Raw genomic sequence first — 14,519 nt, 5'->3', positions numbered from 1 at the left:
CTCATCTGGCTATTAGACCCATAGGACCTCTATGACAAAAGGCGCCATCCCCTCCCGGTCCCCCAGACAAAAAGGTCCTGCCCTCCAGGGCCTCCTCCTCATTTTCAGAGGCAGAAAGCAGGCCAGCCCCAATATAACACCCCTGGGTGGTAGAGATACCTATTTTTACAATGTTGATTCCTGAAAGACCAGTGTGTAGATCAGTCTGGCCTAAAGACCTAAACCTAAAAATGTACTGAGCACCTGTAGAATCTCACAATGTATACTTTTTGGTGGGTTTTTTTTTTTGGCTGGACTCTTATCATATGGAAGCTTCTGGGCCAGCAATAAAAACCTGCACCACAGCTGCAACCTGTGCCACAGCTGTGGCAACGATGGATCCTTAACCAGCTGTGCCACATGGGAACTTCCACAAATTATACTTTTGATGCCCTGACTGAGGAGGCCCAAAGAAGGGCTGAACTGGATTCAACATGGAAGGTGTCCCCGTGAGGACAGTCAGGTTGACGATGTCCTATTTACACAACTGTGAGACCACCAAGGGAGGGAGGCAAGGGCTTTGTGCTGGGGGCCCAGCGACCGGGACTTCCAGCCTGAGGACGTTCCTAGAACCCTAGCACTCAATGGCAGAAAGGATGTGGGGTTTCGGCTCACACCATCCTGATTGAGTCCACCTCTATTTTGCTTTATCTTGCTGAACCTATTTTCCGCATCCAAACACCCGAAGTAAGAAGACAAGCTCACAGAGTGGCTGCGCTAATTACAGGAAATAACACATGTGCAATGTGCTTTGCAACAAGTGATTTGCAAACTTTTAACGACAGAGCACAGCTAACATGGGAAAAAAGGGTTGTGTTTTTTTACATAAGAAGCCAGTATATATACACATATACAACTGAAACAAAGGTTTCACAAAAATAATACTTACCTCATTACTAGAGATTACGTGGCATTTTCTATTTTATTTCGTTTCTTAAAGTGCTACTTCGATTCACTACATTGATTTCACGACTCCTAATGGGGCGTTACACCGTTTTTTTAAAAAAGTGGAAACCACACAGTTGTCAGTTATTACAGTATGATCCTCAGGGATGGTCTGACAACTGGGAATCTTCACTACCAGGGCAACAAAGGACGAGGTCAAGGTTATTAGGTCAAACCCTCAAGAGCCCTGTTGCCAAGGAAACGGCTTGGCCAGGCGAGCGTCGGTTGACGCGTGCGCGCCAGTCCTGTGGAGCAGAGGAGTGGCCCACGGCCCTGTCACTCACTTCCGGCCGCAGAGCCCCGCCCACAAGCCAGGCGAGCTCGGAGGGCCTGCGTCCTCCCTGAGATTAAGCGAAGGAGGCTGCGATTGGAGGCTGAGGTGGTGACGTAACTTTCCGCTGTGGGTGGCCTTCCGCTCGGGCAGCTGTCGGGAGGGGCTCCGGTAAAACTTAGCGGAGCTTCCCGGTCCCTGAGCCCTTGGAAGTGCGATGAGGTCGGTTAGCTACGTACAGCGCGTGGCCCTGGAGTTCAGCGGGAGCCTCTTCCCGCACGCCATCTGCCTTGGAGACGTCGATAACGACACGGTTGGTGCATGCGCACTGGAGAGACGCAACCCGTCTGCGCAGGGCGGGGCGGGGCCAGGAGGGCAGAAGAGGGCGTGCGGCTGCGTGCTGCGTGCTACTTGGCAGTGAGCGGCGTGCAGCGTGGGCGGTGCGCGTGCGCGCGGGCTCTGGGAGCTGTGCTGGGAATGACTGTAGGCAGTGTGGGTGCGCGGTGCTTTTGGAGGCTGGGTGTGGAGCCCGTGTCGGGTGTTTTTGTCCGGGCTCACGTGACTGGTCGTCCATCTGGCCCAGTCACTTGTTCCGAGTAGGAGCCAGTGTATTCTGGTGACCCGGATCCCCGCTTGGGTTCCTGTGCCTCCTCCGGGCTACTTCCTTTCAGAGTCGAGGAGATGATCTAACAGCGCGCGTGCGGCTTCCACGAGGGCACCTGCCGCCTGGCTGGGCCCACCGGGCGGCCTCCGTCTGCTTTTCCTCCTCCAACAGTCCTTCTTTTTCTCTTTGTTTGAGTTAGTACTGGTAGAGCAGGCAGAATCGTGTCCGTCACACGGGTAATACTGAGGAAGTGCTAGAGTCTTTGTGAGTATTGGATTATGGGCCAAAGGCTTGGCTACATTGTGGGAATTCAGAACTGGAGGAGAAAATCCCTGCCTGCAGGTAGCTTGTCATCGGATGAGGTGTAGTCACAAGGTGTAACCACAAGAATAAGTAATAATCAATGAGGCCCATTGATTAAAACATGTAAAGGGTTTTGGGGTGGAGCATCGAAGGAGATGGGTGCTCTTGATGGTGTCGCACACTTCGTTTTCCATTATCTCTGCCTCATATTAATTTCTTATTTATTAAAGTGCTGTCGATTTACAACGTTGTGCCAATTTCTGCTGTACACCAAAGTGACCCAGTTATACATACGTAGATTCCTTTTCTTATATTCCATCATGGTCTATCCCAATCTGTTTCATATTTTAAATGTTGAAGCACATTTTTGCTGTCCTCTCCTACCCTCTAGCCAGCATCTACTTTGCCTCCCTAACTGTTCTGTGCTCTGTCTTTCCTGGAAAAAAACCGCGGCTTAAATATACCCACCACTCCACCCCACCTGGCCCCCAGCCTCCTTTGTGCTGTGGTGGAGAAGATACTTTATGAAGCCTCTTTTGGCTCTACCCCCTTGGGGGAGGAAAAAGTTTTTCTCATAAATTTGTATTATGTTTTCTGGGCTCTCAAGTGTTTTTCATATGCTAAGCAGTATATTTTATGAGAAAATCAAAGAGGCATTTAAAAATAGTAAATTAACAAAGTGATTTTAATGTATATTTTCCATTTTATCAAATCATCTTCTTTGTTTAAAAGTGAAAAATACGGAGTTCCCGTCGTGGCGCAGTGGTTAATGACATATCCGACTAGGAACCATGAGGTTGCTGGTTCAGTCCCTGCCCTTGTTCAGTGGGTCAACGATCGGCGTTGCTGTGAGCTGTGGTGTAGGTTGCAGACACAGCTTGGATCCCGCGTTGCTGTGGCTCTGGCGGAGGCCAGTGGCTACAGCTCCGATTCGACCCCTAGCCTGGGAACCTCCATGTGCCATGGGAGCGGCCCAAGAAATGGCAAAAAGACAAAAAAAAAAAAAAAAAAAAAAAAATCCTTTTTTTTAATGTCATAGTATCAGGTTTTTTGGGAATTGTACCCACTCAGTTCTGCAATATTAGGTATATCATACAACCTCTTTTTTTTTTTTTTTTAACCTTAGTTGTAAGCACCATCATTGTAAGCTCTGTAAGGATAAAAATTTACCTCTTTTTTTCACTGCTGATTCTCAAAGCTTAGAATAGTGCCTTGCAGGGCTTAATCTCTAGAATATATAAACAACTTATACAACCCAACAGCAAAAAAACCAATCAATCAATGGAAAAATAGGCAAAAGACCTGAATAGACATTTCTCCAAAGAAGATATACAGATGGCCAACAAACACATGAAAAAATGCTCAACATCGCTGATTATAAGAGAAATGCAAATCAAAACTACCATGAGATACCACCTCACACCAGTCAGAATGGCCATCATTAATAAATCCACAAATAACAAGCGCTGGAGGGGCTGTGGAGAAAAGGGAACCCTCCTGCACTGTTGGTGGGAATGTAAACTGGTACAGCCACTATGGAGAACAGTTTGGAGATACCTTAGAAATCTATACATAGAACTTCCACATGACCCCGCAATCCCACTCTTGGGCATCTATCCGGACAAAACTCTACTTAAAAGAGACACATGCACCCGCATGTTCATTGCAGCACTATTCACAATAGCCAGGACATGGAAACAACCCAAATGTCCATCGACAGATGATTGGATTTGGAAGAGGTGGTATATATACACAATGGAATACACTCAGCCATAAAAAAGAATGACAATGCCATTTGCAGCAACATGGATGGAACTAGAGAATCTCATATTGAGTGAAATGAGCCAGAAAGACAAAGACAAATACCATATGATATCACTTATAACTGGAATCTAATATCCAGCACAAATGAACATCTCCTCCGAAAAGAAAATCATGGACTTGGAGAAGAGACTTGTGGCTGCCTGATGGGAGGGGGAGGGAGTGGGAGGGATCGGGAGCTTGGGGTTATCAGACACAACTTAGAATAGATTTACAAGGAGATCCTGCTGAATAGCATTGAGAACTTTGTCTAGATACTCATGTTGCAACAAAGAAAGGGTGGGGGAAAAATGTAATTGTAATGTATACATGTAAGGTTAACCTGACCCCTTGCTGTACAGTGGGAAAATTTAAAAAAAATAATTTAAAAAAAAAAAGAATAGTGCCTTGCACATAGTAGGCACTCAATAAATGTTTGTTGAATAAATGAGGATTGTTATGAAAGGCAGATATCATTATGTATCTCAAAGCATTTTTTTCTCTTTTTTGCTTTTTAGGGCCAAAACCCAGACATGTGGAAGTTCCCAGGCTAGGGGTTGAATCAGAGCTACAGCTGCCAGCCTATACCACAGCCACTGAGCGAGGCCAGGGATTCAACTTGAATCTTCATGGATACTAGTTGGATTTGTTTCTGCTGCACCACAACGGGGACGCCCTCAAAGCAACTTGAAGTGCTTTGCCTATTATAAATGAAAGAAAAGCAAATAGGTGAGGTATTGGCTAGTGATCAAGTGTGGTACACTCAGCCTGCATGAGTGGGGATAGAAATTTTGTTACTGGCTCTCCAGGCCAGCCTTTGGAGCTTTGGAGCAGGAAAAAGACTTATTTCATCCTAATAAACCATTATCCTAAAGTTATGTGCAAGTGTTTTCTCTCCTGCCAAGTCAGAGGGAGAAGCCAAGGATAGAATGCATACTCTCCAGGACCTTGCTGAAGCCTGGCTACACAAAGGGAGAAAAAGTCTCTAGAAGGCTGAAGCGAATCGCAGAAAGAGCTCACTTCCAGTCTCTTTTAGCATTTCTGACTGATCTATGCTGTACTCTCCAGCTGGGGTGGGTTTTTTGTTTTGTTTTTTTTTTTTTAAATTAGAGTTGATTTACAATGTTGTGCCAATTTCTGCTGTACAGCAAAGTGACCCAGCTATCTATCTATCTATATATATATATGTGACTTATATTCCATCATGGTCTGTTCCAAGAGATTGGATATCAGCTCAGCTTCTTTAGGATCACTGAGTAACCTCCAGAGACCAGAGCCAGCATTGCAGTAGAGAAGCAGAATCCCTGGGGAGCAGATGGGTGACCCTGGAAATGTCCTCTCCTGACACACCTGCCATTGTCTCGCTGTCTGCCTGCTGTGTCCCATGTTCTCGCTCACTGCACTTATCACACTGTTATGATTTTTTTCCTGTGTCCTTGTTAAACCACGAGGTCCTTCTCAGCACAGTTGTTAAACTGTGAGTCTGTGACTTTTCTTTTTCTTGCTTTTTTTAGGGCCCCAGCCTCGGTATATGGAGATTCCTAGGTTAGGGGTCTAATCAGAGCTATAGCTGCTGACCTGTGCCACAGCCACAGCAACATGGGATCTGAGTCGCATCGGTGATCTATACCACAGCTGACAGCAACGGCAGATCCTTAATGCACTGATGGAGGCCAGGGATCAAACCCGAAACCTCATGGTTCCTAGTCAGACTGTTTCTACTGCACCATGATGGGAACTCCAAGTCTGACATTTATCTTTTTACCCCAAACTGGTCATCCAGCTTTACCTGAAAACTCAAGGGCTGACTGGGCATTCTCTATCTCTCTTCTTTTTTTTTTTTTGGCCTTTCCCACAGCATGCAAAAGTTCCTGGATCAGGGATTGAAACCGAGCCACAGCACTGACAACACTGAATCCTTAATCACTAGGACATTTTCTTTCATTCTGATTTTTCTTTCCTAAAATCTTTTCTTTAATTTGTCTGTTAAGTAAACATTTATTGAGGCCCTGCTGTGGACTATGGTGTTTGTTGCATGAATGTATGAAAAAAAGAATAGGATTTCTCATTGTGGCTCAGCAGTAATGAACCCAACTAACATCCATGAGGATTTGGGTTCAGTCCCTGGCCCCACTCAGTGGGTTAAGGATCCGGCATTGCTGTGAGCTATGATGTAGGCCACAGATACAGCTTGGACCAAGCATTGCTGTGGCTGTGGTGTAGGCCAGTAGCTGCAGCTCTGATTCAGCCCCTAGCCTTGGATCTTCCATATGCTGCAGGTATAGCCCTAAAAAAAAAAAAAAAAAAAAAGAGAGAGAGAGAGAGAGAATAGATTGTATGAAAGATGCTAAGATCCCTAGCTTTGGAGAGGCTTAACTAGAGGCAGAAAACCACCTGTTGTTAGAGCTGGCTATGTGCCAATCACTGTTCTATATGCTTTGCTCTGTTAGCTCAGTCCTCATAACAAGTCTTATGATCCTCGATTTATAGATGAAAAAATGTAGGCTGGATTCAGATTCAGGCAGCTGCACTCAGAACCTCCTCTCTATGCAGCCCCTCTCCTGTGTGTCTGCAGAAATCCTCTGGGCAGCTGTGTTGAAAACATCAGGTGTAGAGGGTTTGATGTAAATAAACTTGCTTTATGTTTCTGGATTCTAATATCCCCACCGGAAACTTCCGTAACTCTTAAAATGTAATACATCTAAGATTCACATCAAGTAAATCATTATTAATAAATCCTAATTCACTTATAATTTTTTCCTTACTGTATTTTGTTGGGTCTTTGTTGCCTTTAAAATTAAATCTGTTGAGAATCTAATAACCACACTATTTGGGGGAGCGAAAGGGCTGTTGGATAGTCCCCCAAGGGGTATCATGAAACTATTTGTGGAAATCGCGTTTGGAGCCAGCTGGTTGTTATCCTTATTCCCTTGAAAGGGCAGCCACTGGGAACCACTGGGAAGTGGAGGGCCCAGACATAAATGGTGACGAGAGCTCAGCCACCACTTGAGGGCGTGAGAGGCCCAGAGCCGGCCCTACTCACCTCTGCCTTCCAGCCCACGGCTCACCCAGACACCAGCACCTAAGGGTCTTGCCAGAGGGAGAGCCCCAGAGCTGACATTGTCTGTAGATCCAGGTTGAGGTCTTGTGATTTCTGCAGGGTGGGCCCCGTCCTAACCCTCTCTTCTCTCTCCCTTTGAAGCTGAATGAACTCGTGGTGGGAGACACCAGCGGGAAGCTGTTGGTGTATAAGAATGATGACAGCCGGCCGTGGCTCACCTGTTCCTGCCAGGGAATGGTCAGTGTTCAACCCCCTGGGCCTCCAGGGGTGGGTCCCTCCTGTCCAGAGACTGTTGGGATTGAGTCCCACAAGTGAGCTCCCCTGTGTGTCCTAAGTCACCTGCTGCTCAGCCCAGCTACTGGTTCGAGGTTCATGTGAGTCAGGGAGGGAAGCCCCGAGGCAGTGTGTGACATATGAACGTGCACACATACGCAGCTGGGCTGGCTTTCATTGTGATGGAATGACTCCCCTAGTGCTTTACCGATCTGCCTAGGTTGTCTCATCCTACCAAGTGTAGTAGAAAAAGGAGACAGTCATCTAAACACATCCAGGAGTATGATAGTCTAGCTGTATTGATGTAGAGTTTTTGTTTAAGCCCAAGTTGCCTTCCTGACCTCAGGTACTCCCACAGCTATCTGGTAAACCATACCCAGAGCTCAGTAATGGGTTCATGTGGGATCTCAGTTCCCAGAGCAGGGGTTGAACACAGCAGTGAAAGCATCAAGTCCTTGGAGTTCCCGTGTGGCTCAGTGGTTAACGAATCCGACTAGGAACCATGAGGTTGCGGGTTTGATCCCTGGCCTTGCTCAGTGGGTTAAGGATCTGGCGTTGCTGTGAGTTGTGGTATAGGTTGCAGACTCGGCTCGGATCCCACGTTGCTGTGGCTGTGGTATATGCTGGCGGCTACAGCTCCCATTCGACCCCTAGCCTGGAAACCTCCATATGCTGCAGAAGCGGCCCAAGAAAATGGCAAAAAGGCAAAAAAAGAAAGAAAGAAAGCACCGAGTCCTAACCACTAGACCACCAGGGAACTCCCTAGCACAGCCTCTCATTGTGGGGCTTGGCACAAACAGCAGTGACGAGAAGCCTGCTCCTTGCATCACAGACACTGAGGGGTACTTCGGTCCCTCAGCGTGTCCCCTTGAGCCTTGCTTTCTTCTCTTGCAGCTCACTTGTGTCGGGGTTGGAGATGTGTGTAATAAAGGGAAGGTAAGAAGCCTGGCCACCGAGGGACCTCAGTCTGGCTCCAAGACCTCCCCTCAGCCCATCCCTGCCTCGCGGTGGAGATCAGGTGCCAGACAAGGCTCCTGCCCTGACTCCTGTGCCCCCTCTGTCTCTCCCAGAACCTGGTGGTGGCTGTGAGTGCCGAGGGCTGGTTTCACTTGTGTGACCTGACGCCTGCCAAAGCCCTGGATGCTTCTGGGCACCACGAGACCCTTGTGGGGGAGGAGCAACGTCCAGTCTTCAAGCAGCACATCCCTGCCAACACCAAGGTCATGCTGATCAGCGACATCGGTGGGCACAGCAATCTTTGTGGACTGCGGGAGGTGGGAGTGAGGGTGGCCACAGAGCAGATCTCAAGGGATTCGGCTCAGCAGTATTCGTTTGTGCAATTGTTATGCAGTCAATGCTACTGAGCTCCTGTTATAAACCAGGAATCCTTCTAGGCACTGAGATTGCTGTAGTGAACAAAACAGACAGAAGGGGCCTTTACTAGGAATGGACAGAAAATAAGCAATAGAGGAGTTCCTGTTGTGGTTCAGTGGGTTAAGAATCCAACTAGTATCCTGGAGTTTCCTTCGCAGCTCAGTGGTTAATGAACCCGATTAGGATCCATGAGGATGCAGGTTCAATTCCTGGCTTCGTTCAGTGGGTTAAGGATCCATCATTGCCGTGAGCCATGGTGTAGGATGCAGACGCAGCTTAGATATGGTGTTGCTGTGGCTGTGGTGTAGGCCAGCAGCTGCAGCTCTGATTCAGCTCCTAGCCTGGGAACTTCCCTGTGCCACACCTGGGACCCTAAAAAGACAAAAATTAAAATAAGCAATAGAAATGTCATAAGAAAGTTAAATAGTATATTTGAAGGTCGTAAGAGCCATGGCAGAAGTCAGTCATGGGAAGGGGCTGGAGGGTGTGGAGGTGGAGGTGGCAGTTCTAAATGGAGTTGTCTGGGAGTCACTGCTCAGAAGGGTCATCTGGCCAACAGCTGAAGCTTGCAGGGGAGTAGGCTCATCAGAAACTGGCTGGTATTTGGCCTGAGGCCCTCAATGGGGCCCTCAAGCTGTGTATCCGAGGGAAGGGATGATGCCCCTCAAACCAGCTGTGTAGTTCTGGACACAAGGGAGGGGAGGAGAGCGGGTACCAGGCTCAGGTGTGTGAGGTGGCGGACGCAGCAGGTTCGGCCAGGAGTCCCACCTGAGAAAAAGCACCAGTGATGGTGGTGCCACCATCTGTGCAGAGGAGCGGGGAGGGGTGCTTGTAGGCTTCAAGCCGACGAGTACAGATTTGGCTCCCGATGCATCTTATTTTTCTGGACCTGCAGATGGTGACGGCCGCTGCGAGCTGGTGCTGGGTTACACAGACCGTGTGGTCCGGGCTTTCCGCTGGGAGGATCTGGGTGACGGCACTGAGCATCTGATGGGGCAGTTGGTGTCACTCAAGAAGTGGATGCTGGAGGGTCAGGTGAGAAGCCGAGTGTGGAGACCACAGCCCAGGAATGGGGAGAGCCCCCTCCTGGAGAGGCATATGGGAGAACAGTTGGGGGGCCATACACGGGGTGTGAAGAAGGGAAAATCACCTATTGATGGAGAGCCAAAGAAGATCATTTGGAATCAGCCTTAGGGGAGACGGCTAGTGACAGGCAGATAGGAAGGATCTGTGCTGAGCCTGAGGGATGCGCGGGTAGGGGTGATGAGTCTGTGCCAGGATCTGCGGCAGGGAAGGCAGGTGGTCCCCATGGAGAGGGTGGCACAGCAGGAGCCCATGGATTCTGGACTTCCTCCTGCTGCTGCCCTCAAAGGCTGGGGATGTGTCGTGTCCCAGGGCCCCCCACCCATCCTCCGCGGGTTTCCCCTTCTCTCTCCGGCTCCCTCTAAGCCCCTCTTCTCTGGTGCAGGTGGACAGTCTCTCAGTGACTCCTGGTCCCCTGGGTGTTCCCGAACTGATGGTATCTCAGCCCGGCTGTGCTTATGCAATTCTGTTGTGTACCTGGAACAAGGACCCTGGGGCACCCCCCACCTCTGAGGTGCCATCAGAGGGCACCAGGTGAGGGGTGCAGGCCTGTGGGTGGTGGAGGGGCATGGGAGCGAGGTGGGCTCATGGCCATGGCTGGTCCATGGGTGGCAGAGCTCCTTCAGCCAGGTCCCAGCACAGACAGCCCCATGAAGGAAGATCGTTTGGGGACCCCGGAAGTCCTGCCTGTGACAAAGTGACACTGTGGCAGCTGGAAGCCATTCTGGGATTCCAGTCTGGCAGCTCCATCCCTCTCTTTGACTTGCCTGTGGGCCAGACAGGGGCGGCGATAGGTTTCCAACCTAACTCACATCCTGGAAGCTCGCACACAGGCGGGGCGCACGTGGTCCCAAGAGCTGAGCTCTCTTGGACTCCCACTTAGCCCCCCCACTCCCTGTCCACAGGGAGACCCCAGCTGCCCGAGACGTCGTGCTACACCAGACATCTGGCCGCATCCACAACAAGAACGTCTCCACTCACCTTGTCGGCAACATCAAGCGAGGTGGAGTGAGAAGGAGACTGCCGCCCCCAGGGACCCCCCAGCTCACTGTGGGCTGCAGGGAAGGGGGAGGGTCTGCAGGGATGAATGGGCGGGGAGGGGAGGCCAAGGGCCTTCCCAGTTTCTAGTCCTTGGTCTCCCTCCCCGCCCTTGGCCACCCTCACCATGTGACCTTGCCTTGCCCTTCACATTTCCTTCTTCTGGTCCTCCCACCCCCCCACCCCCTTCCCAGGCCACAGCCCTGAAAGCGGCGCCTCCGGCCTCTTTGCCCTCTGCACGCTGGATGGTGAGTCTCCAGCCAGTCCCAAGTGTGCAGGGTGGATGTTTGTGTACCTGGGGTCTGCTTGGGGGTTGTGTCCCCAGCCCAGCCTGCCTCTCCCCCCAGGGACGCTTAAGCTCATGGAGCAGGCAGACAAGCTGTTGTGGTCGGTGCAGGTGGACCACCAGCTGTTCGCCCTGGAGAAACTGGACGTCACGGTGAGCAGGCTCTGTGAGGCGGTCTTCTCACTTCCCAGCTAGCTCCGCCTTCCTCTCGGTCTCCCTCGATGGCCCGATGGGCCCGAGTCCCCTAGTGAGCAAGCTTCCCCTCCCCTGTGGTCTCAGCCCTGCCCCTGTGCAGCTGGGGGCTTTCTTTCAGGAGATGTCATGGCCATGGCTCCCATGAGACACCCCTTCTTCTCAGGGTCTAGAAGTGAGTTACCGCCCAGCTGCAGATGGATGTCTGATAGCTTATTTCTTAACCATATATGAGGATGTCCTTCCGAGGCCATGGTCCCCGGGTGGTAGATGGGGCCACGTTTGTGTCTCTAGAGAGGCAGGAGGTGAGGTCAGGTAGGACCGGCTTGGCTTTGCGGCCTGGTTCTGCCATCTCCGGGCAGGGTGACCTTGGCCAGTGAGTTTGTAGCCTCCGAATGAGACAGAGGGGAATGTTGCCTGTGTGGAGCATCGTGGGCAGCTCATGCGGCAGCCCCTTCTGGTGCCAGGTGCCGGCGGTTTTCACAGCTCCCAGAGTTTTATCCAGCCCCATCATGAGCCCTCTTTCCAAAACAGCTCCTGGTGCCACTGTATCCTTGTTTCTGGCCGTTTTCAGGGCAATGGGCATGAGGAGGTGGTCGCCTGTGCCTGGGACGGGCAGACGTACATCATCGATCACAACCGCACCGTGGTCCGTTTCCAGGTGGACGAGAACATCCGCGCCTTCTGTACAGGTGGGCCCCCGCCCCGCGCCCCCGCCCCGTCTGCCGCATCTCCACTCGCACTGCGTCCCCTGATGCAAGTCTGTAAGTCTGTGTGAGCAAGTGAATTGCTTTCATGCGAGACTGATGAGTGGGTACCAGGCTGCCGTCTTTACTGTTTTCAACAAGAAGAAATAAAGGACAGTGAGGTGTCCGTCTCTGAAGATTTTAAAGGATTAGATGGGGGCGGAGGGGCTGTTCAATTGGAAAAAAAAAAAAAAAAAAAATGTCCGATGAGCTGTGGTCCGTGTGGGCCACGTGGAAACGTCAGAAAATTCTTCCCCGTGTGAACGTGCCAGACGCTGTGAAGAATGTTCTCCTAGCTCCCTTCTCCCCAGTCTCAAATCAGGGCCCTTGGGGAGCAGCACCGACTCCTTGGGGGCTGTGGGGGTGTCTCTGTCACCGAGATGGTGGGGATTGACAGTGCGAGGCTGCACACACTCCAGGGACCTGGGAGGAGAGGCCGCTTGTGATACTCTGGGCTCTCGCTGAGCTGGGAGAGCAGCGCGCACCCCTCCCCCGACGCTCTTCTGCCTGGGTTTCGTGACTGGTTTTCCATGTCCAGAATGGGCCAGAGGTTTATACTGTTTTACCTGCTGAACTGAGTCCCAAGAGAGAAGACATGGAAAGAGGGCCTTTAGTTTTCTACTTGGCGTCTGTGAATGGGCGGAAACGCTGGCCCGGAGGCCCGCCCACCACCGGGACCGAGCCTCCCTTGTCCTCATCCTCACCCTCCCCCCCCAGGTCTGTATGCCTGCAAAGGGGGCCACAACAGCCCCTGCCTCGTGTACGTCACGTTCAACCAGAAGATCTACGTGTACTGGGAGGTGCAGCTGGAGCGGATGGAGTCCACCAACCTGCTGAAGCTGCTGGAGGCTGAGCCTGAGTACCGGGACCTGCTGCAGGAGCTGGGTGTGGGTGAGTCCCTGGATGCCCGCGGCAGGGCCCAGCTGCCCAGGCCCCAGCAGGCCCACCAGCCCCTCTTTTGCCCTCAGATCCTGACGACCTCCCAGCCGCCCGCGCCCTGCTTCACCACAGCCTCTACCATCCGGACCAGGCGCCGCGCTGTGCTCCCACGGGCCTCCAAGGTCCCACCTAGCTGGACTGGCCCTGTTGGCTGAACAGGGGTCCTTCTGAACCCCCCCACCCCCAAGCTAGCCATGGTATTTGCAAGACAGGGAGTGTACCTGACAGAGGAAGGAGGGCTGCAGCCCTGGGTGACTGAACTGTAGACCCCGTGGTCCTTTTGGTGAAAGAAGAGAAAGGTCGCCCCTCTGCCTGTTTCCCTGGGTACCTTCCCGTCTCATCAGCAGGGTCCCTGACCTTCTTCCACATTGTCTGGTGCTGCCCCGTCCCCAGGGCCTTCCACTTTTGTTGTCCAGGAAATAGACTTGTTTGTGAGGAAGGACTGCACGCACTTGTGTGGCCCCAACACTTGTAAGGAACAGAGTTTGGGGCCAGTAGTGCAGTAAGGGCCCCACCCCATCCCACGTTCTGTCTTCTGAGGCGCAGCTCCAAGTCACTGCCGTCTGTGATCATTTCAGGATCCGGAACTACACCTCCTCGGCCTGCAATAGAGCTACGTCCTGATAAACCCACTCCAAGTTGAATCTACTGTAAACCAAACATTCATTGAATTCACCTGACGTACTGAACGTCACAGCTTAGCCTCGCCCACCTTAAACATGCTCAGACATGTACATCTGCCGACCAGTGGGCAGGATCCCCTGACACAAAGCCTGCTTTATAGGAAAGTGTTGGCTGTCTCATGTAATGTATTAATGAACACTGTCTCCTGTAATGTACGAATGACTGTACTGAAAGTGGACACAGAAGGTTGTCTGGGTCCGGGCTGGTTCTGAATGTTTGATCGGTGGTCCACCCTCCAGATCGCAGGGCTGCCTGGGACCTGCTGCTGCCCAGCATTGCAGGAGAGGCTCAGGCTGGATATCACCAGCCGCAGAAAAGATCAAAATTCAAAGAATGCTTTCTACAGAATGCATATCTCCTTTGCACCATTGTAAAGTCAAAACGCTGTAAATCAAACCATCGTTTAATGGGAGACCATCTGTATTTGTTTTGTTTCTGAGCGCTCTTTCAGGACATTTTTACACCCTGTTCCCAGCAACCTTGAGATGGTTTTCCTCTCTTTACCTAAGGAACTGGGTTAGCGCTTTCTCATTCCACCATGTCCTTCAAGTAATGCGCAGCTTCCTAGGCCTTGATCCAACCCCCCCCCAAGCACCTTACTATCTGTAAGAAGGCGGACATTTAAAATCTGATGCCGGGAGTTCCCACCGTGGCTCGGCGGTAATGAACCTGACTAGTATCCATGAGGATGTGGCCTCTCCCAGTGGGTTAAGGATCCGGTGTTGCCGTGAGCTGTGGCGTAGGTTGCAGACGAGACTCAGATCTGGCTTTGCTGTGGTTGTGGCTTAGGCCGTCAGCTGCAGCTCCGATTTGACCCCTAGCCTGGGAAATTCCATATGCCACGGGTATGGCCCTTAAAAAGACCAACAACAACAACAAAA

At 51.2% G+C, this 14,519-nt stretch overlaps 1 protein-coding gene across 3 annotated transcripts; it reads left to right on the top strand.

Moving 5' to 3' along the window:
* ITFG2 (integrin alpha FG-GAP repeat containing 2) lies at positions 743-14,050 on the top strand. Of its 3 annotated transcripts, none has more exons than XM_021092459.1 (12): positions 750-1,371; positions 7,165-7,260; positions 8,191-8,232; positions 8,367-8,538; positions 9,566-9,705; positions 10,139-10,287; positions 10,659-10,756; positions 10,986-11,039; positions 11,139-11,230; positions 11,844-11,961; positions 12,733-12,906; positions 12,984-14,050. In XM_021092459.1, exons 2-12 carry the CDS (start codon positions 7,258-7,260, stop codon positions 13,085-13,087), a joined length of 1,146 nt encoding a protein of 381 aa, XP_020948118.1. In that variant the 5' UTR covers positions 750-1,371; positions 7,165-7,257; the 3' UTR covers positions 13,088-14,050. The 3 variants fall into 3 exon arrangements, with proteins under 3 accessions (XP_020948117.1, XP_020948118.1, XP_003481752.1); XM_003481704.4 differs by having other exon boundaries at positions 754-1,568; XM_021092458.1 differs by having other exon boundaries at positions 743-1,568; positions 10,986-11,230.

Source organism: Sus scrofa, chromosome 5 (assembly GCF_000003025.6).
Source record: "Sus scrofa isolate TJ Tabasco breed Duroc chromosome 5, Sscrofa11.1, whole genome shotgun sequence".
Lineage (NCBI taxonomy): Eukaryota > Metazoa > Chordata > Mammalia > Artiodactyla > Suidae > Sus > Sus scrofa.
The sequence above is the reverse complement of the archived record's forward strand: the minus strand, read 5'-3'. Positions and strand labels throughout refer to the sequence as shown.

Coding starts and splice junctions, on each gene's coding strand:
- ITFG2 (XM_021092458.1), top strand. CDS start 1,473: ATGAGGTCGGTTAGCTACGTACAGCGCGTGGCCCTGGAGTTCAGCGGG. Junction 8,233..8,366: donor ATGTGTGTAATAAAGGGAAG/GTAAGAAGCCTG, acceptor TGTCTCTCCCAG/AACCTGGTGGTGGCTGTGAG. Junction 11,231..11,843: donor TGGAGAAACTGGACGTCACG/GTGAGCAGGCTC, acceptor GGCCGTTTTCAG/GGCAATGGGCATGAGGAGGT.